This window comes from Chaetodon trifascialis, chromosome 12 (genome assembly GCF_039877785.1).
Source record: "Chaetodon trifascialis isolate fChaTrf1 chromosome 12, fChaTrf1.hap1, whole genome shotgun sequence".
NCBI lineage: Eukaryota > Metazoa > Chordata > Actinopteri > Chaetodontiformes > Chaetodontidae > Chaetodon > Chaetodon trifascialis.
In genome coordinates this window covers 21,626,162-21,648,328 of record NC_092067.1, presented here as the reverse complement: position 1 = coordinate 21,648,328, position 22,167 = coordinate 21,626,162, and the positions used below count along the sequence as shown (strand labels likewise).

General features: G+C 41.5%; 2 protein-coding genes across 2 annotated transcripts in view; one reads left to right on the top strand and one right to left on the bottom strand.

Annotated features, from left to right (window-relative positions):
* The window catches only part of LOC139340666 (polycystin-1-like protein 2), a 56,860-nt gene extending 44,235 nt beyond the window's left edge, over window positions 1–12,625 (top strand). The window contains exons 22-35 of the mRNA XM_070976577.1: window positions 33–107; window positions 212–368; window positions 693–878; window positions 2,026–2,356; window positions 2,601–2,734; window positions 2,868–2,995; window positions 3,903–4,063; window positions 4,304–4,514; window positions 4,963–5,064; window positions 5,224–5,355; window positions 8,652–8,724; window positions 10,176–10,185; window positions 12,243–12,391; window positions 12,618–12,625. Of these exons, the coding sequence (XP_070832678.1) occupies window positions 33–107; window positions 212–368; window positions 693–878; window positions 2,026–2,356; window positions 2,601–2,734; window positions 2,868–2,995; window positions 3,903–4,063; window positions 4,304–4,514; window positions 4,963–5,064; window positions 5,224–5,355; window positions 8,652–8,724; window positions 10,176–10,185; window positions 12,243–12,391; window positions 12,618–12,625 (1,857 nt within the window). The remainder of the gene's footprint in view (window positions 1–32; window positions 108–211; window positions 369–692; window positions 879–2,025; window positions 2,357–2,600; window positions 2,735–2,867; window positions 2,996–3,902; window positions 4,064–4,303; window positions 4,515–4,962; window positions 5,065–5,223; window positions 5,356–8,651; window positions 8,725–10,175; window positions 10,186–12,242; window positions 12,392–12,617) is intronic.
* Window positions 12,626–20,288: 7,663 nt separating this feature from the next.
* The window catches only part of pth2ra (parathyroid hormone 2 receptor a), a 40,692-nt gene continuing 38,813 nt past the window's right edge, over window positions 20,289–22,167 (bottom strand). The window contains exons 12-13 of the mRNA XM_070976149.1: window positions 22,057–22,098; window positions 20,289–20,678 (exon numbers count right to left, since the gene is read on the bottom strand). Of these exons, the coding sequence (XP_070832250.1) occupies window positions 20,289–20,678; window positions 22,057–22,098 (432 nt within the window). The remainder of the gene's footprint in view (window positions 20,679–22,056; window positions 22,099–22,167) is intronic.

Below are 22,167 nucleotides of genomic sequence, written 5' to 3'. Positions count from 1 at the left end.
GTGCTCACTTATGTCCATACCTTTTACCACAGGTGCTATGTCTTGCAGTCTTTTTTGCCCTTGTAATAAAGAAAGTAGATGAGGACGATTATCAAAATGTGGCCTTTGTGGAAAATGACAGAAATCTAGGTAAAAGATAAGAAAATACACTTTGATTGTCTGAAATTTGTACTCATCGTCATCAGAAATGTTCAGGTTTTACAACAAATAGACAAATGAGTCTTCCTCCACAGGTGATTGTAAGGACCAACACACAGTCAGACAGGACCGCAGCCTCTATGAACCGCCTCCTCCTGCAGACATCGAGAGGATGAGAAGGAACATGATTTTGGAACAGAAAGCCTTTGCCCTCATCAGGGAGATTTTAAGTAAGCACAGTTTTTTTATTATTCTTATAGTGGAAACCTTATAGTTTCAAAGGGGAGGTTAACATATTCATTCATCAGCTGTTCATAGGACAACAGGCCTTTTTCACAGGAGACATTTTGACAGGTCACAGTCAGGAAAGCACAGGTGTAAATATTAAAATTCATGAAGGCTGAATTCCATTTAGCTGCTTCCAAACAACAAACATTCACAAATGAATTTTGATTGACCACAGAGGGGAAATAAAGAATGCTTTGTCAAGACTTGCAGCATCTCCAGCCTTGTTATCACGTTTAATTTGGAGATCTATACCACATTTGTTGCAGCCTACATGGGGTTTATGTGGATGTTGCTGCTCGTGGCGTACGGCCAGAGAGACCCCAATGCTTTTTTCCTGAACCGGCACATTCGGAACAGCTTCAGAAGAAACATCACAGACAGCATGAGCCTTGGTGATGTGTTCACGTGGGCCAACACATCTCTGCTAAGTAACCTGTTTGGAGTTTATCCAGGTAAAAAAAGAGCCACAACTGTAATTAATTACTGACTTGCACAGACAGTCTCAGTCATTTTTGCCAAAATGTCTTTGTCTTTTGCTCCACAGCTGGTGAGCAGGATGTCTTGAGCATCCTATTTCTGATTTGTGTCTTTTTGCAGCACACAGTGTTTTACATAAGAGCTGGCTGAGCAATTAACAGGTGTCCTATGATTCTGGTGGTGCCTCCTTTCCACTGGATAACTGTGTGTCTTTAAAGAAAATGCATCATGACTGTATTCACACCCAAAAACTTATGACTAAGAAGTCAAGCCCGGTGGATTTCTGGCATGTCGGGAATGTTGATTGGCTGTCCTCCAGTCCTCCATGGCTGCTTTCAGAAGATCTATTATGATAGTAGTGAGCTTGTTTTTGAAATGACTGGATTAATATTTTACATGTTGAGTCTAAAACTGGCATCTTGAGACACTGTGACCATGTTTTAATCATCTAGACATCGTCGACTGCGTCTTACTATTAGCATTAGACAGAGTAACGCTGCCTTTCTCTCTTTTTGTCAACATTAAATAGAACGTGTCCACATGAGCCGTATCTTGGCTGGCAATGCGAGCAGATTGTGGCTGATTATAACTTGTAGTGTGAATTTGCGTTGACCTTGTTCCTAAAGTTGGCGTTTAGGATCCATGTGTCTGCACAGTGTTTGCTCAGCTTAATGTACATGTCAGTTTTTACAGCTAATAACACATTTGGGGCAGTTTTAAGATAAAACTTGAGCTTGTTTAAAATAGCAATATTTTAGTTTGGGTAAATAATCAACAGTAATATGAAAGGTACCACTAACACTGGGTCAGAACATTGGTCAACTTACTGGACTGGACATAAAGTTAGCCCAGTATTGTACTAGAGCTTCAAACTTTGTCCCAATGGTTTTAGTATGTTCTAATTGCATAGCATAGCATAGCATAGCATAGCATAGCATAGCATAGCATAGCATAGCACTGATTGAAGACTGATAGTTGTGAATTTGTTGTGCATCAATGCAAACAGACCCTGAACTGATCTTTAGCTCAGACTGAACTGACCAAAGAGACCACAAACCGAAAGTAACCTTCATTCTGCACTGCCTGAGAAAAACTGAACAAACAAACTCAAATATGTTTCAGGATTTATCACAGATGGAAACTCCAAGCTAGTGGGCCATGCCCGTCTTCGTCAGTTGAGAGTGCAGAAGAGCTCCTGTCAGATAGCCGGGTCCATGCTCCAGTTTGTACCAGACTGCAATGCTCCATATTCATGGGAGGCGGAGGACATGGGCTTTTACGACCGTGGCTGGAATCACTCTGTGAGGGATAATATCTCTACAAGCACCTCCAGCCCGTGGAAGTACCAGACACAGGCTCAGCTCAGGGCTTATCCTGTCTGGGGCAAAATGGCACTCTACAGGGCAGGTGGTTTTGTAGCGGAGCTCGGCCCCGATTTACAAAATGCCAGCAGGTACGTACATCAGCAGGGTAGAATGCATCAACACAAGAACCAAAGACATTTCATTTTTCTTTCCTGGACTGCGAACTGACATTATCCTCAGTGGGCGAAGTAGGTTCAGTGACACTCAAAGCAATCAATATATTAAAACTGAAAATACATAAACATAAAAATCTGTTATTTTGTTGTTGAACAAAGCTAGTGTGAAGTGCAAAGAGACCTACAGTAAAAATATTCTTGTGTACTTCATCTGCAGCACCGTTGAGTATCTGTTCAGGAACAAGTGGCTGGATGCGTACACCAGGGCAATCTTTGTAGAGTTCACTGTTTATAATGCTAACGTCAACCTCTTCTGCATCGTCACACTCTTGCTGGAGACCGCAGCCGTAGGTAAGCATCAGCGTTGTGACATATACTGTTAGATTTTGTTGCTTCACACCGATATACTGTACACCACATTATATGAATGAGATCGTGCAATCCTGCTTGTATGTAAATATAACTGCTCCTGTTGGTTTTATAGGAGCATTTCAGTTCAGCAGTGAGCTGCACAGTGTCCGGCTGTACCAATCACCTGGTGGCTTTCACATCTTCGTCATGGCTGCTGAGATCATATACATGCTTTTCATCCTCTATTACATGTTCCTGCAGGTAAACATTAACATGACGACTAAAGAATGTGGTTCCAGCCCCATTAATTGGTTGGTTCTTTGTTAGCCATCTATATGTTTGAATCCAGGTATTTAATAAGACTTTAAGGGGTCTTTATTTACTGAGGGCTTCACAAGCTCAGACTCACATGAATGCGGTCACCCCAGCTTTGAAGGGAGCGTGCCACTTCTGAATGCGTGCAATGATTGTTTCTTGATATAATTGTTTGCAGCTCTGAGTGGAGAGAATCGATCTTCGGGTTGATTTGTTGATGAGGCTATTGTGCTCAAAATGTGCATGTGGTTTCCAAGTCGTCAGACTCTAAGTAACATATTTGTTTGTTAATGCAAGAACCATTTACATCTGACTCACAGCACCTTGTTTTCACTCCACACTTCGTGTTTCCTGTAATCTTTCATCCTAATTTATTGAACAGGACATGAAATAGCCCGCTTTGATGGTACGCCTCCTAAATTATTAGATAAGGAAGGAAATATGAGGACATTAATAGTAATGTGTTGATGGTATTGCTGTTGGAAACATGTAATAACATTAATCTCTGTCGTTTGTGGTTTTCTTCCATATAACAGCCCTTAGTCGGGACATAATCACTGTTTCCTCTACAGCATAGTTTTCTTTAGTGCAGCAGAGTCATATCTCCATATACTTTCTTCAGGTCTGCTTTCTCCATTTTTGATTACTGTCATGGGTGTTCACCATTAACTTTAGTTTCTGAGACAGTAAGGTCCAATTTTGTGTCCTTCCTTGTAGCCCCTCAAGACTTTTACTGTGATACAGGGTTTCACAAATAAACTTGTCTCATGTGGTGAAGTGGTTTTCTTCTTATTTAGGTAACTTGCTCCTCTTACGCTACATGTGACCATCCTCTCCTTTCTTACTCTGGAAGGGCACATTAATGAAGCAGCAGCGGTGGGCTTACTTCAGGAGCAAGTGGAACCTTCTTGAGCTGACCATCATCCTACTGAGCTGGAGCGCTGTGGCCATCTTCATCAAGAGGAGCCTGCTTGGGAACCGCGATATAACTTTCTACCACAATCACAAAGACCAGTGAGATGAATATATACTTAACTAACCTTGTGTTTGACCTTTGGCATAAAAAGCAAGTGTCAAGCCAACACCTTCACAAGTGAGGATGTGCAGTGGGCTTTATGTTGTGGTTAGGTGTTAGCTTGCTTTTCAGCATATTTGTTTGCTGTCCTTCTATAATCATGTCACGATTTTGCAGTGGTTTTTAAAGGAATCGCTTACTCCTATTTGTGATTGCTCACGTCTTCACTGTGCATGTAGATTTGCCAGTTTTTATGAGACAGCCACAGCTGACTCAACACTCCAGTATCTGATCGCCTTCCTGGTCCTGCTCGCCACCGTCAAACTGTGGCATCTGCTCAGACTGAACCCCAAGATGAACATGATCACGGCGACGCTGCAGCGGGCCTGGAGTGACATATCTGGATTCCTCCTGATCATAGTGATCATGTTCATGGCGTATTCCCTTGCAGTGAGTAGCTTGTCCTTTATTAAGTCTTTCTGATTCTTATGCATTACCTGGGCAAGAACATACAGTAAATCACTACTATTTTTGGATTTTTGAAATAATGCAGTGTTGTGATTTTTTCTCAAAATAAAATGAAAATGATTTTGTATGTCCTGGGGTGCACTTCAGTTGTGTTTTATGCCAATTATCAACTTTTAGCATGCTAACATACGTGACTAAGATGGCAAACCTGGTATATTCCGCATTAGCATTTTAGCATGAGCATGTTAGATAAAATTAGCATTGAGAGGTGGTGTTGCTGTGGGAGGTTGTCTTTAATATATTCATGAATTTTCATCTTCTAATTTACAATACAGATTCTCTTGTTAAAATTACTACATACGAATGAGGAGTATGAAATACTAATAACCTAACCTTTATCTCCATTTTCTACTGAAACAACTCCTTCTAGTGCAACATGATTTATGGCTGGAAGATTGCCTCTTATAGAACCTTAGCAAATGCTCTTGTGGCCATCATCAGTTTGCAGACAGGCATCTTTAACTATGCCGAGGTACGTGACATCTTCCCCGAGCACAGATTTGCTATGTAAAATACTTGCATATGTAATTTTCTTGGTTAATAATAACGATGTACTGTGGAGTCTGCATAAATAAGGATTTGGAAGTGGTCAGTCAGCTCAAGCTAATATGAAAGTCTCACTATTTGCCAGGTTTTGAACGACACCCCTCTGCTTGGTGGATTAGTCGTTGGTTCCTGCATTGTGTTCATGACATTTGTGGTTCTTAATCTCCTCCTGTCGGTGATCCTCGTGGCATTTGACAAGGAACAAATATATCATAAGGTAAGCAACTAATCAAGATTTTCATACTGTATGAACTTTATGTTAATAGAGATATTTGGGTTGTACTCGTCTTTTTGATAAAAATGGTGGTCAGAGGTTTTCCAAGAACCCTACTGGCAACATTTGTGTCAGTGTTGATCAAATAATTAGATCTATAGTGATGTTTACTGAAGTCTAAACCATTTATTGACTCGTAAGCAATGACTGAGTTCAGGTAAGGCGGTGTCTCTTATACTGAGCTGGAGGGTTGGCAGATCCAATCTCCCTGTGAGAGTAGACAGACGGGTCCGACACAGGTGTGGGCTAGGCACCTGAGCACAATAGGAGAAAACAACAAATAAGGAAAACAAAAAGGCAGCCAAGACAAAAGTACTGACAGAATATTTAGCACGAGTTTCAGGTCTGGTCGTTACGTCACGCAGCAAGGCAGACGATATGGCAAATACTGGTTGGAACCAGATTGCTTACTGAGCGAGCAGGTGAGTCCTGATTGATGAATGAGCACAGGTGTGCTCAGGAGGCCAGTCCCAACCTGCTAGACAGATGGGGAAGAGACAGACAGAAGACACAAGGACGGGGAAACACAGGAGCACAGAGGGGAAGAAGAGGGGAGACTGCAGATCTCCACAGATGTTCTGGGTTCTTTTGCTTAACTTGTAATGACGACACAACCAGAGTACTCAGAAAGCACAAACATGGTGCAGATACAGATTTAAACAATTAAACAATGAAAGCTGAATTCAGTTTTAACATTATGATTTGGATGCAGTGTATGCTCGACACCAGCTGTAGACATTTTTGTGATGATACCTGATCATCAGGCCACTGAAGGAAATTTGAATGGGTAAAGCAGCATCCTTGAAGTGTAACAGAGATAAATTTGCAGTACAAAAACTTGAAAATTACACATTGATATAAAGTCTTCTTGACTTAAAATACTACCTTAAGCAATAAGCAATTGAGTCCTTCTAATATAGTGAAATATCTTCCACTTTTCCAACTCTTCACATGCCGTCAGCTGTGTCTTCGGACAAAGTTAAGCCAGCTATGCAGTTTAGCTCCCATCTCCCAGCTTATAATGTTTCTTCATCCATCCATATTCATTCTCTTTTCAGCTCATATCTGCTCATTTATACCTTCAGCTGGAAACTTCAGTTAAACCTTAAATTATTCCACCTTTCATGAATTATGGGTATCATTGATCTTTTCTAGCCACACCAACATCCAGCATTCACAACAGTTTCTTCAGAAACTGCCTTCTCTGGTTACGACTGATGATGAATACATGTTGGATTTCCAACCATAACTGACCCTGAATTAATAGTAATTCAAACATCATCTGCAAAGTCAGACTGCAGCTACATTTCAGCAGATTATATATTGAAGCAATGAAGTGAAACAATAATATTGTTTCAATATTATTGATTCATTTATCATCTAAAAGCCAGACTCCATGTAAATTTTAGCTGATTCAAAATTTAAACAAAGGTAAAATATTTAATTAACCTTTTTGTTCTTTGACATGTTTTACAAATAATCTAAGAAATTTCTAAGGCAAGATCTTTTTAGGAATTGACTTTCTCCTGAAATGCATACCATACAAATTTGAAATTAAGAAATTAAACACCCCTAAAAACCCTGTAAAACACACACACTACACACAAAACCATGTATTGTTGGTAGATATTAGTATTATTACATTGTTAAAAATGACCTTTGCATACACTTCAATATGAATACAACAAAACATGAAACTACATCGAAACACATTTGAATCTTACTCTTACATCTCTTACAACAGAAACTGCTCCAAGTAATCAGTACAAAAATATGTTTACAATCTGTGCAATAACCTGTGCAATAATGCAATAATGTGCAATAATCAGTGCATAACAATCTGTAAATACTATCAACAATTTCTTAGGATGACGTTATTCTTTTATCCCACTCTTGTATATATACTTGTTTTGAATTTGCATTGCACTTGTTCTAATACTTTATACACTTTATTGATGCTGCTGTATATTGGAATTTCCCCTCGTGGGACTAATAAAGGAATATTGAATTGAATTGAATAACTGGAAAAGCTAGACGTTCCTTTGTGTGGTTATTACAACGTTTTTGTGGACCACAAACATTTGCACATCATTCTTAGAACATTGTGGGAAAGTTACCACACGGAAACCTGTAAGGAATGCGGTGTGGTGCCAAAAAAAATGTATTCAGGGCCACAGCAGGACATGCTCATGTCTTTGTGTAGACACTGTTTCAGTTGGCACAGAATGTCACAGTTCTTCCATCAACAAAAGGCACAGAGGAAGAGAGACAGAGGTCATTCTTCTATTTAAAGAAGAAAGACATTGTGAAATACACATTATGCTCTCCAAATACTTGCTTCAGCACAAGGTACAGAGCTGAAATTTTAAATTTCCTCAGAATCCCCAAGGAAACTTCCATAAAACATGCTTTTACCTGCTCATTATGTTTCTTCACAGCATGTGCGGCTGCTATCAAGAGCAATTGTCTTTCAGTATCCTGTGCAAGGTTGATTTAATCGCTGAAGAAGACATGGCCAACAAAAAGCAGCTGAAAGTCACCACTGCCACTGCCCGTCCTTCAGATTATTTTCTCTTTGGAACTGAAGTAAAAAGAAACTTAAGTTGTGCAAGAGCATGTGTGAGCTTGTTTTTGTAATTTGAAACTGTACACTACATCAACTAGCTCAGCAGTCATGCCAAATCAAACAGTAACTGTTCTCATGAGTTCTCATGTCTTAATATTTGATGATTGCAACACATGACACATTGCAGCTGTCAGTAAGGCATGAGGCCTGTGCCTCTTCCTAATGCAAGTGAGCAGTGAAGCAGCAGCCAGCAGTTTTATTTAATGACGTCCATGCACAGGTGTATGTATGGAGCAGCAAAGTGCACAATAGTAATTGAACATGTCGGTGTTAGCTGCAGAAGCTAGCTGTTTAATTCATATTGGCGTGAGGAACAAAAGGTCTTTACTTTGAAAGCGGACAGAAGCTACCCAGCTAGCTAGCAGCTGTTGAACCTGCACAAACAATCGTTTCATTGTTAATCTCTGTGTGTTTTTTCTTCCTCTCAACCGTACATGAGATACCTGTATTTCATCTTCATGCCTCAAAGACAGCACATTGATACAATCTGAGATCATGGACTAAAAGCACGTCTTACATGATAGATCTGTAGCAGTGAGGAGTGTCAAGAGCGTCTCTTCAGTGTTTCTTACCACTCTAAAAATGAGTTGTCCATCTCTCCTCTCTCACTCAGCCCTCAGAGGAGGAGGAGGTTGTCGACGTGATGCTGAAGAAAATCTGCAGTCTTTTTGGGATCAGATATAAAAGCACCAAAGACACCCCGGGGCCTGATGTGAGCAGTGACAGCGGCTTGACCCTTAATAACAGCAGGAATATCCTTAACAATTCCTCGACTGATGTAAACACTTTTCAAACATCTGATAACTCCGTAAACCTCTAGGATCATATTTTGTGTGCATTAATATCCACATGCTCATCTGTTCCTGTTTGTTATTCTTTGCTTGTTCCCTGCTGGAAGGTCAGAGCATGCTGTGCTGCTTTGCGAATAGAGTGTGAGAGATAATTATCACATACAGAATTATACTGAACGGTGCTGGTGTGAATGAGATATTTATTTTGAGAATATGTTATTCACGTGATTGATTTCTTCCCGTAGACCTTACTCATGCATGAAGGGAAAGGTACACACTTACATACACAAAATGCAGATAAATTAAGATAAATGGATTGAAATTGATTAAATACTATTAAAACATCTATAAGAAAAGTTCATTTTCAGTATTGTTCAGTACAAAAAGTCTCCTTCCCACACCTTCCAGTAAATCCATGGATGGATCCCTGCTGGTTTCTCAGTTTATGACTAAGGCTCATCAGGCTTTTACACACACACACACACACACACACACACACACACACACACACACACACACACACACACACACACACACACACACACACACAGACTCTTTTTTTATCATTTTATCTGCCTTATTTGTTTTTTTTTTGTTTGTTTTTTTTACTTTTTAACATTGTTAAGAAAAGTGCTTTATTAATAAAGTTTATTATTATTAAGATTTTCAGTGCATGTGGCAGTGGGTTTGGTATAACTCATACTTGTGTGACAAAAAACTTACAAATATTAATTTAAAGCATGTTTTACTTTGCAAAATAAAAGCATATTGTATGAATGATACCAAATATTTCAGAAAATACAAGGAGATATACATACATATAGGTTTTTTAATGCATGAGATATAATTACTGTTTTGTTATGTAATTGTGTGTGTGTGTGTGTGTGTGTGTGTGTGTGTGTGTGTGTGTGTGTGTGTGTGTGTGTGTGTGTGTGTGTGTCAGATCAGCCATTGAATTGGCAGCACTCCTGCTTACAGGGGGATTTAATACTACAGCAAACGGAAAGAAATGTAACAGATGAGCAATTGATGTGTTTGCAGAGCAGTCAAAAATAATTACAACGCGATGTGATTGCATGCTGCACACAGCGGGAGTCTTCATCTAACAGCACCCTGTGGCTGCTTCTTGTTTTAGTTAATCAAAAAGCAAAAATCGCAAATGATCTTCTGGCCAGAAAGTGCTGAAAATGACTGTTGTCTTGTTTTTCCGGTGCATTTTTGATAAACTGTTGTGGCTCATAACCACAGTGACTGCTTGACAATAAAAGCCCCACGTTTTAAATGTAAAGCAGCAGCAGCCCTGTGTGTCATTTACATTAGCAGTTCAGCTCTGATATGGGGTGGAGAGAGGGAAACGTTAACGGTGAGGCGGTTATCAAGGTTTCACACTGCCTCGTTTGCCTGTGAATCTAAGGTGGCCGGTTTGTGTCTTTGAGTGCTGTGATGCTGTGAATGACACCTCACTGGTGGGTCAGCACACAGAGACAGTACCGGTAAAGCACCAGGATCCAGAACTTTAACTTCACTTTACTTTTTGTGGAGAGCATTTTCCAGGAACAGCTTAAGCCACTACAATTAGTCCTCACCGGCGACAGGTATGTGTTCTTAATGGGTACTATGTGTGCTCCCCAACATGGCATCCTGACCAGTCTGTCAGGATCTTGTCAACAGGGTATTGAGGAAAAAAAGGGGCGAAAAAGGATGAAAAGCTGTTGTGTCACTGATGTTTGTATGTATTCAGAAGTATATGGACACCACAACATCACACTCGTGTGTTGGCGTAGAGAGAGATAAGTCTGCGGCAAGTAATTATGAAGCTGTTGAGTAACGCTGACGAGTACAGAACTGTTCTAGGAGAGGAAGGGCTTTTAAGGGAACATGGTATTTAATTCAGTCTGCAGTCTCTATGATTAAAAACTGTTTTCCTCTTGAGATCAGTGAGAACAGGAATTAAAGGCCACATTTGCCATTCACCCAGACTGGAGGTGACGTAGCTTTGTGGCCCTTTCATATTTATTGTGGAGAACTGCAACCCTTTTACTTGCCAGCTGAAACATTTTACATTTTCCTGTGATCGGGGCTGATGCTGCAGCATAGCATGAAATCTCTCTCAGCTGCTGAATTTGCATCCAGTCATTTCAAATGGTTAACATTGAAAGTTGTATTTTTGTTATACACTGAAGATATCTGGATTTGAGATCAAAGGACGAATATGAAACAACGTATCCAAAGCCAGCTTTTAATTCCTGGTATTTAAATGCACATATATTTTACAGTTTTAAAACATGACACATTTTGTTTCAGCCACCTCCATTCTTGGGTTTTTCTTGTGGCTCAGATGCTTCCTGTTGCATTTTGTTCAAACATTAAAAAACAGCTGTGAATGTGTGTCTTGGTTTTAGCCTTGGTTGTGTTGACAGGGAGAATCAGAACTGTCTCTGGAAGAAAAGCGAGCAATTTAGAAGATGAGGAAAGAAAAGCATTCAGTTTGAAGAGTGGCACATACAATGGGGATAGCACAGCAACAGAGAAAAGACAGGACAGGGCTGAGGAAAACAACAGCAGTTGATGACAGAAACATTTTGGAGCTGTGATGAAAAACCTAAAACAATCATGAGTGACGTCACCTGGTGTCTGTTCGATGTGACACTGAAGGTTACCTGTAGTTTGGAGGCATTGAACATGATCTCATTTAGTCTTTCAAAAAGGCCCTGGTTTGTTCACTCTGAAAGCAAGGATGCTATGTTTTGCTCCAGTTGTAAACTCTTTTGTGGAAGAGAAAGTCAGTTCTTGCAAGAGACGGTGTTAAAGCTGGGGACAAAGGTCTGCCGTGGACACTCCTCAAGGTTGTTGAGTTGTGTTTGACGTACAAACTGTAGACCTGCAGTACAAAAACACCACAAACAGCTGACTAGACTGCTAACTAATTTGACAATTTTCCCATATTTTCAAAAACTCACCAGACTCTGTATATAACAATGACTGAAGTCCAGTGGTGGACCATATTTAACATGACTTCAGCTACACAGCAAGTAACACACAGAGCCACTGCAGGATCAACTTAGCCATTAGTGAAGCTACTAAAGACGCAGACAGACAGCAACAGGAGTCCTCCTCTCAGTTCACATGTTTGTATCTGTTAGGATCCTTCTTACCTGTTCTCTCCTTGTGTGTCTCCTTGCCCTTTTTCCTAGTGTTTGTTGTCTGTGCTCCCCTGTCTGTCCAGCTGGGCGTTTCCCTACACCCAGTCAGCCCCGCCTCTTAAGGGGCTCACCTGAGAGGCATTGTTCCTGATTGGTACAGTATTTAAGAGAGCCCTCTCCTACCTGTGCTGGATTATTCCTCTTCTTTCCATGACGGTGTCTGCTCGTTCTAGCTTGAGTACTACGTCTCTTTGCTCCTCTCCTCCAGAGTTCAGCTAATGCTCCATTGTCTAGTATTGCCACTTATAGTGTGCTCCTTTGTTTCAGTGCCTACCTGCCGCTTCCACGCATGCCTTGCCTTCCAACCTGCTTTGTCGCAGCTCCTTTTGTTAGTTCCACTCCTTTTGAGTGCGCCTTTAGTTTGTTGTTATCCACTCGTACAAGTGCGCTTTCTGTTTTTCCCTTTTGTTAATAAATTATTGTATCTCATAAGTCCTGTGTCCTTGTCTGCATCCTTGGGCCCAAACAAGTTTTTGCTGCAAAAGCCTAACAGTGTCAAATGCCACTCCACTTCTCCACCCATCCTTCAGCATGAAAACAGCGTCTGTATGACCATCACATTGCCTCATTCCCTTTGTCCTGCAGTGTCCTAATGCTGCAGAAGAGTCCAAAATTTTAATTCAATTTTTTGGGCTGATGTGAAGCATTATGGGAACTGAATGATGAAGCTGCCTCTGCCACACATACAAAAACACACATCACCTGGGTTGCCTTTTTCTTTCTTTGTCTTGTGTTTGGTAATGTTAGTCCTGAGAGTGAGGGTTCAATCCACAGACAGCACGGAAATCCTACAAATTGCCAACAGGTTTGAAATGTCTGCATGTCAAAAAAGCACAATTAAAAAAGGGCAATCAAGTCTTCTCTTCCTGCTTCCTGCTTCCTGCCTGTTATGCCCTCAGCAATTTCTGTGGGTTTCCATTGTATTTAGTGCACAGACACCAATGAAGAGGATGAATGAAAAGACCAAACGACTTTATTGGATGATTAATCAAGGAGAATTGTTCTTCTTCCTGTCTTTCATGCAGAGAAAAGGTCACTGGACTGTATTTATGAAGCGATTTTCTAGTCTGCGAGCACTCAAAGCCCCTTTTGCAACACAAGTCTGCATTCACCCATCCATCCAGCGTCGGGAGCAATTTGGGGATCAGTGACTTGCCCAGGATACTAGGACATGTAGACTGCACAGTATGGAGCTATTAAGGGCATACTGTTTTATGGGTTTGTCTTCACATGTTGTAATTTTAGTGCAGCAATGAGAAACAAAAATATCATCCTAGTGCTCCTGTTTTCAGTGCCATGGCATCAACTGTCCTGCTGTATGCAGCAAATTGTTCATTTTGGAGGGTATATGAGTAGAATGTTAACACTGAAGATGTGATCTTGGATGAGGAACAAAAGTAGTTTTATTCTATATGCATACGAAGTTTAACACATCAAGCTTTCAGTGAAGCATCTGAGTGCAGTTTCACAAAAAACATAAAGCTGGTGTTTGACCTTTATTGCAAAAGTCTGATGAAATTTCATTAGAACGACCTCATGCAGTTTTTGAGTTGATCAATAGGGAAAGACTGAGGAAGAAAACATGGAAAGAAACTGAGTTTACTTGAAGTGAACTAAACTACAGAATGACTGCACTCACTGACTCATAGCTCTATTGACTCAAGTGAAACACTGATGTCAAAGAAAGGACAGCAGACACATGGAGACATTTCGGCGTCTTCCGTTGTGGGTTCGTGCATCACTGCAGTCTGTGCATTGCATGCGTCACAATGCTTACTGCACTCAAACTTCACTCACATCGTTGCAGCTTTGGAGCCCACGGAGAGAAACATGATGAAGTAGAAGGTCACTCAGAGAACACAGAGCTCCAGCAAATAATGGCTGCTTTCTGTATGGAGTTTGAGCAACTACATGTTTCACCTCCTTCAGAGGATCACTGGCACCCCTGAATGTGGATTTTGATTTGGAGTCGTCCTGTTTTGACAACTGCCTGTTTTGTCTCTATTGAACTTTATTAAGATGCATTAATTCCACTGTTTCTCAATGTTAATCAAAGTTTAAAATGATTTTGTGCACGTGCTCCATGATTTGGACCCACTCCAAAATTTCATAGGTTCTTCCTTGGCCCACGCAACACCCTCCCACCCACAAACACACTGAACTGGACGATGAAGAGATACTCTGCTCAAAATCACTTGCATTTCCTGTAGCTGCTGTACAAAAAATGCCCCGTGCTGATTGGCTGGTGGTTCAATGTGAAGCAGCAGGAAATCTTTGCTTTCCATCAGCCGTTCATACCGATGCATCTCATGGGCCTGTGAAAATGTATTTTCATGCATTCAGGATGATATGCTATGGTAATTGTTTTTGGCTGTTCGTGGTGACTTAAACCACCTCATTGTGCCACATTTTGCAACTTTTAAGACCCTTTAGCAACTTACTTTGAAAAAGAGCCTACAGTGGAGACAAATCTAGCAACTTTTTGGCAGATACTATTGACTGTCCATTGACGAGAGTGGATCGGTGCTTGCAGAGATCTGCTCATTGTGGCTGCAGATCTCTTGACAGCTGTGCTCAGTCGTTCAGCTCCTGCAGCCAGCTGCACAGCATTACCGTTTCCGTGAATGGAGTCTGGTGGCTTTGGCGAGAGCGAGATAGCGGCTGTTGTCTAAACAGAAAGGAGCTTACTCTCTAACAAAAAGGTTTATCTCTAAAATGCTGTCAGTCACGTTTCATGACTGCCGGCTCTCGTTAAATAATGCACCAATGTCAGAAACTGGTTCACCGCTGAATTCTCACCATCCTGTTTGTCAGCTTGCTTTTCAGTTTATTTAAGCTGTAATTAATTGTCCTTCAAAACAGCCCTGATTTTTTAAAGCAACAGATTTGCCCTCCCTCTATTCCAGTGGGCAAAGTGTTTTCTGCAGCTCCCCTGATGTTATCAAATTACTAAGTCCAAGAACTGATCTGCACACTGTGTTGTTCCCCGTTTGTTACCCCGACCGACTCTAGCCAATGTCCTGATCTTGCCCGGAGGCACGCGTAAAACTTGTCTCAAGAGCCACAATTAGCGATGTGAGACAAAGAAATCATAAAAGTTCAATTCTATTTTCTTCTCCTTTTTTTCCTTTTTTTTTTTAACTTTCAAGAAGTCATTTTAAAAAATGCAAGTGACTGAAAAGCTTTTTTTTTCTTTCCTTTTCAGTGTGTGTGACATTAGGTCTCAGGGCGCTTTTAAAAATGTCTCATCGGACCTGGAAATCATTCTACATCCCCACCTTTACAGTCCCATCCCAATAAAAACGCAGCAGTGCTTTAATTTTGGTTAATACAGTATCTGTGCTTTTCATACTGAGGTATTGGACTCAGCTGCTCTACCTGCTTGTCATTCTGTTGCTTGTTTTATGCTTGCACAGTGTGAAAAGTTAGCTTTCCTCCCTTTTTACTCGGCTCTGTTAACCCAACATTCAGTGTTTTTCGTATCAGCTTGATTATTTATTTCAGTCCAGTGTGTCATATTGTATAAATGCTCAAGCATGGTAACACAGCAACCAGCTCTATTCAACTTGCTAAAATGTTCTTCAGGAAGATGCTGAATGCAAAGGAAATTTCATTAGGGATCAATGAAGTACCATCTTGTATTGTACAAGCTAAGATCTTCAACCTAATGTATTCACTCACTCCTCATCACCCCTCACTCCTCACTCAGTCCTGTTAACAGGACTGGGTTGTGTAACCCCCCCAAGCAATCACTCTATTTTGCTTAATGGTGAAGCTGAGCATACAATAACACCGTCTACCCAGAACTTTACTTCACTCTCTCTTCTCCGTAATTCGCTTATATAACTGCTACTTACCGGATCCTTCGTTCATTTTCACTTCACTCATGAATTTTCATCAAAACTGCAGGAGGCGGCGTTTTAGAAATTAAAGCACCCCCTCACCGAGCCGCCTCCTTCCACTCTCCGGTCTTGGGTTTAGACTTTTTTCGCTGCAAATGTTCTGTTATGTCTTAGCAGCAAAATCACCACATCTCAACTTACTGTCCAGTATGACCTCATGATTCGTGGTCATGCACTGGGTCTATCTGCCCGGTTTCAACGTTGATTATCATGGAGGCTGTTTCACATCATTACCTTGACAGTGCAGAATAGCAGCAGTAATTAGCTGTCATACCTTATGAAGCGAAGCGGAGTGGAACGCAGCAGCCTAATTACTGGTTGTGAATATATGACCTGCTCAATTTATCATCTGCTTTACTGCTGGAGCTGTGACAGGACTGTGGGTTCCATCCATATCATGACACTTTCCAATGTTAGATGGTTAATTCTCAGTGCTTTAAGTCTCTAAAGTGGCACATGGTGTAGAATATTTTATTAAATCAGGGCACAACACACAATATCCACATGAGCCTCACAGATGTCACGAGACGTCAAACCGAGCCAGCTTGAATTAATGAACAGAAAATCCAGAATTTCCACCAACTTCCGGTTAATTTGACTTTGAGTTTTTTTGTTTTTTTTGTTAAGCCTGCGTTCTTACATGCCCTTCATGTTGAAAATCACGATCGAAGTACGAACAAACCAAAAAATGTTTAATCTATGAGTGAAATGTCTTTAAAACTGTGTGAGTTATTAAGCGTTATTTCAGTTTTATATCACCTCCAAAACACAAAAAAGTGTGTGTTCCCGAGAGAGAAACTACATCTATTTTGATAACTGTTTCAACCTTATTATGCAGTCCCTCTGTTATGACACACTACAATTACAAGTAGTATTGTGTCGTCTTTATAGAGACAGTGTTTTGGTGTTCTTGTCTAATTGTATACTGAATTATTTCCGCATTTAGCGGCTGAAAGCTTGGTATTTTACCTGAAAAACAAGATCACAGAGGCTCCTCGTGTTTTATTTTCAAATGAAGCACAACAGAGGTGAACAAGCCTCACATGTCGTAACATCTACTGGCTAATGAGTCACCGCTGTGCTGAGCTGTGATTCTTTTCTGCAAATGCCCAACAGGGATCTTATTTGTCTGACGGTGTTTGCTTGAGAGTGTGTTCTCTCCTTTTCTTCTCCACGGTGGACTGCAATTAAGCGCAATTCCATGACAAACTACAAGAGAGGAGGAGCGTGTCTTTGAAATGAACAACAAAGTGGTGGTCATTACACAGCATAAGCTCTTGGTAGCAGTCAGCAAACAGAGCATGCTGATCTGACCGGGACACTCAACCTCAAACCAGCCTTTAATGTCGTCGCATCTCTTAGACTGAGCAATGCTAATTATACATGGAGAGAAGCTGTCCTGAAAAGTTTACTCTTGTTTCTAAAATCTTTTTCTCATGAACAAATAAACAGACCCAATAACATTCAATTAAATGACGATCTCTGGCGGCAACATGCAACTGATGACACACCGGCAGCATGCTGCTCAAACCGCCAATCAAGCCTTTTAAAAGGCTAACAAGCAACGCACCCCAGACACTTTAAGATCAGCTGTAAACATGTAAAAGAGGACAACCGTGGAGGAACTTTGGCGGACGGTGAATTCCTCTTCTTTTGGCACAGGCTAACCACCTTCCCCACCTCCAGGCCTGGCACTAAAACCAACGCTGGGTTCAGACTGAAGCATATCTACCTGATAAGAGCCGGACCAAACAGACGGAGGGTGCCTGGAACAAAAAATGGACGCTGGGTGCGACAGTTGATCGTTTGATCGTAACCGACAAAAATATTGTCACAGTATTGAGACAAATTTAATGTCAACACTCCTTCCAAGACAGCAAACATGCTGATCCCCCAAAATGTCCCCTTAACAGAGCTGCCACTTTATGCATCTGTCACATTGAGGGGTGCTTCGTTGGAGTACGTAGTGCATCATTTTAAGGGCTTTGTAGAAAGTGCTTTGATGTCGCATTGACACTGTTGAAAGCCAAGAAAACTACATTTTCAGTTTGAGTTGTATGACACTCGGGTCATTTTCAGTCAAATATTAAACATGTTCCCGCTACAATTTCAAAGAGCAGCTCCACGGGTCGCTGTTGAAACCGTAAAACATTTAGAAGAAGTCAGCGGGGGGGGGGGAGCAGGAAGAAGAAGAAACACAAGCAAATAGCACAGAGAAAAGCTGCCAAATGCATTTAGCACATAAACAGACAGACAAACGAATCCTTTCAAGTCATTTTTTCAAAGTTTCTGTTGCAGCACGAGAGCACATGTACAATAAGGATTCTATTATTTGTGACAAGCGCTGCATTAAAGGGTGAGTTTGGAATTTTTCAAGTGGGGATGTATGAGGTAGGTGGTCCGTGTGTTACCTATGGTAGCCCCCTGGACAGCCCCAGTTTGGAGAAGCAGACAGGCATGCTGGCATGGAAGCTAAGCATCATACTGCTTTGGACAGACAGCAGCAAAACGGATTTTCATCATGTGTATGCTACATTTAGAAAATTTCCACTGCTTTGCCTTTCTGACAGACATCTCGCTCCAACGGCAAGCTGGAGCTGTAGTGTCACTCTCTTCAAAGCCACCAGACTCCTTTGACAAAAACACAGATTTTTCCTCACAGAACGAGGCAGTCCGATTTATCTCTGCCTCTGTTGGTTCGTTTGTTTTCCTTGTTGTGGGACTTGGTGTTCTAGCAGGTAGCGGTAAAATTAAGGTTTTTGTCTGGTGCCTTTGAGGGGAGAATAGATGGCTGTAACGGCTTCACTTCCCCATCGGAAAGGATCACCTGACAGCAAAGTAAAGCAATGAAAATATTCTAAATATAGCATATAAAATACTAATAATACTATAAATAATCTAAGCATCTCATACCACCCCACTTCAAAAAGACTGACCCCTGAACTGCACTGACAAACACGAAACAGACACAGAACAGTTGAACAGCCAACGATCGTAGCCCTTCACAGTCAGCACAACAGTTGATTGTAAAAAATAAGAAAATTGTGATTTCAGTGGTGTCTTCATGCCACATTTGATTTGGCATAGAAACCGTACGCCCTGCTGACTGTGACAGGTGTTGTGTCGCTGCTTACAAGCAGCACACATCGTAAGTGAATCCACAATTGTCAGCAGCCCGAGGCGATACAAGCCAAAGCTGTCCGTGTACATCAATACATCTCCCAAAAAGTGAGCGATGTCTCCGTTTCATTTCGGCTTGCTTTTCAAATCGCACATAAAAAAATATTCTGTATACCCTTCCTCTCCATTTGCAGCTGCAGTCTCCTCACAAAGAGTCTTCACAAAGTGCTCTCACAGTACAAGCAGGCACATTCGTTCATCATGGCACTGAATTTGTTCATAAAAAGGTGTCATCATCAGGACACGTCCTCTTCTTGCATGACAGATATCACCCCCTGCTGGAATTATAATTAAGCCAAGTGCAGGGTTAGAGGCTCCTGTAAGCACATTTTCGGCTGTATTGTTGGCATGAACAAAGGTTCATCAAGTCTCCTCATTCCAGGAGATGAGTATTATTCTACAGCTGCTGATACCTTTTAAAAAAGCATCAACCTTTTCTTTCTGTCCACCCAGCTGCCTCAGTTTATTATTTCTATGTACTGTATATTACTCATGTGTTGCTGTGCGCTCTGTTCCTCCTCTGCCTCTTCATTATCCTCAATTGTTCTTCTCTTGTTATACATGATCGGGATGACAGCAGGAAAAAGGAAAAGAAATAGCATTGCCCTCCCTTAGAAGAATAAATGTTTAATCTGCATTTTTAGTCCATCCTGGATTCTACCGACGCCTGCAGAAGTTTCACGTTTCATTTCTACGCTTCTGAGGGTTATAAATGATTGAGGTGCAGCAGCCTCACAAACTCACGCTGAAGTATATATTTAGACGTCTTTTATAGTAGTATAGCACTTCACCTGCTGCCTCCCGCAAATACATCCATACACAGAGTCTCCAGAAGGGATCATTATTATTCATGTTTTTCACACAGCGAGTAAAAAGTGTAGCTGTGGAGGCTGAGGAGGTCAACGTATGAAATATCTGCTCTCTGCACATCTTAAACCGTTAGTCACGTTGATGTTTCTTCATTTTTCAACCGTTTGTGCAATTTGAACATTTCAGATTTTGGTGACTCAGCTTCATATGTGTGAAGTAAGTTCTTAATCCTAAAGAGGTTTAAGGCATTTTTCAAGTGAAGCTTTTTGTTTGCCTTTGATGCCTTGACTTCCATGAGACTGGAAGCCGCTCCACCTTCAAGCTTTCTCATCAGTCTCCACCCTGTTTTGGCGTTAGCTGACCGCTACAGCGTCTCCTCCTCATCCTCCGCTGTTGCACTGGGACTAAGAACAGGCAGGTTTTCCTTCAGCGAGATATCGTCCACCTGCTTGGGGCCGCTGTCCTCGCGTTCTTCGGGTATGGAGGGGTCTGAGCTGCTGATCACGTACCCTGGGAGGGTGGCGTGCATGCTGATCACGGGGGGGCCTGCGCTCCGGTAAACGCGGCTCGAAGCGAGCGTGGTGGAGCGTGTGGAAGGGCCGCCCCCGGCCAGGTGGGACTGGCTGCTGGTGCTGTTGTTGTTGTTGAGGCCAACAACGACTGAGCCGTAACGGTAGCGGCCGCAGACCACCGGGCCCTCCCACTCAAAGGCCAAGTTCCAGCGTGTCCATGTTTTCTTAATCTCTGTCTGGACCTGTCGGCACGAGAAGGATAAAAAAAGATTGCAAAGTTACCACAGAGTGCAGAAGGAGCCCTATTCCGAGATATTTCATTTGGGTTGTCCTGATTCGATATATGAAATCATTTTCTATAAGCAGGTTATATTTTCATTTCAGGTCTTTGCAAATGTGTTTTCAACCTGGTTTATTTCTCTCCTGTCAGACTCCTGATACATCTGTGGGAAATGTAATTCAGCTTCAAAATTCCATCAAAATGTTAACATATGAGCAGGTGATTACGCTCTAGCAAAAGCAGAGCTTGTATATTAAGCATCCCACTGAACTCCTGAGAAATACCTCCATGATTGTCTTCACCAGCATCATCTTTATTTTCCATCTCCACCACTTAATTCTACAACAAATAGCAAACATTCAGTTTGCGGCTTTTTGCCGGATGCAGCTGTATATTGTTTTCTCTGGTGAGATGAAACTATGGCCTCTATGTGTGGGCCGAATGTCTAAAGCAACGCATTAAGAGCAGTTTAAAGCTGCGTGGAGCTGCAGAGCAGGGTGTTAATGATCAGATGAGACCTTTTCCCATTACATAAGACATTTTGTTTACTGTTATTGAAAAAGAATCCCTACAGGGAGCTCAATTTCAACAGAAAAGACTAATCCTGTCTAATTTTGAGATGTTTTATTTGCAGTCGCTCTGAGGTTCAACTGAGTGCTCCACAGGACACAAACTGCAAGAGAGAAAATGCATAAATAGCAGAGAGGGCTTTCCAAAGACGAAACTGGCAGAAATGGCCGTTCTGATTGCCAGCCGAGGGTGCTGAGTACAAAAGTGTAATGCGGTAGACGAGGGAGACAGAGAGAGAGAAAATGACTGATAACTTGGCGGCGGCACTTTTCATCAGATTTCATTTGAGAGAGCAAGAAGCAGATTAATCTGAAAAGAGACACGTAGCTAAAGTATATCAGTTTTAAACAGAGTAGAAGAAGAATGTCTGCAGGAATTTAGGCACATTATCATTGTTCAGGAAGTTTTTTCAAATTTTGCTGTTTCCATCAAGCTTTTCGAACACCATATTTCAAAATGCGCATAAAAACACTCTGATGGAAACACAGCTAGTGGCGGCTGAAGAGAGACAGGAAAGGCAGGTGAGGGAGAGGGAATGACATGCAGCAAAGGTCCTGGACTGGACTGGACTGGAGCGTGGGACACGGTGCTGATGAGCTACCAGGGTTTTTACTTCTTCTGTGTGCCAATAAAGTTATTCTATGCCTTCACAGCGGCTACGATTAATCTCTGATCAACCTGAAACCAAACTAAAGGTCAGTTTTAAGTCCTTCGTTTGCTCCGTTTTGTATTTGCTGTAGTTCAGCTGTGATGAAAGCTGATTCACTCACCTCTCCGTTGCAGTAGCAATAGATGATGGACACGAAAAAACCCTGAAAGGAAGAGATTGATATACAAGATCAAGAGCCAAGTATGAACAAATGTCACGTATGGTGTGTGAT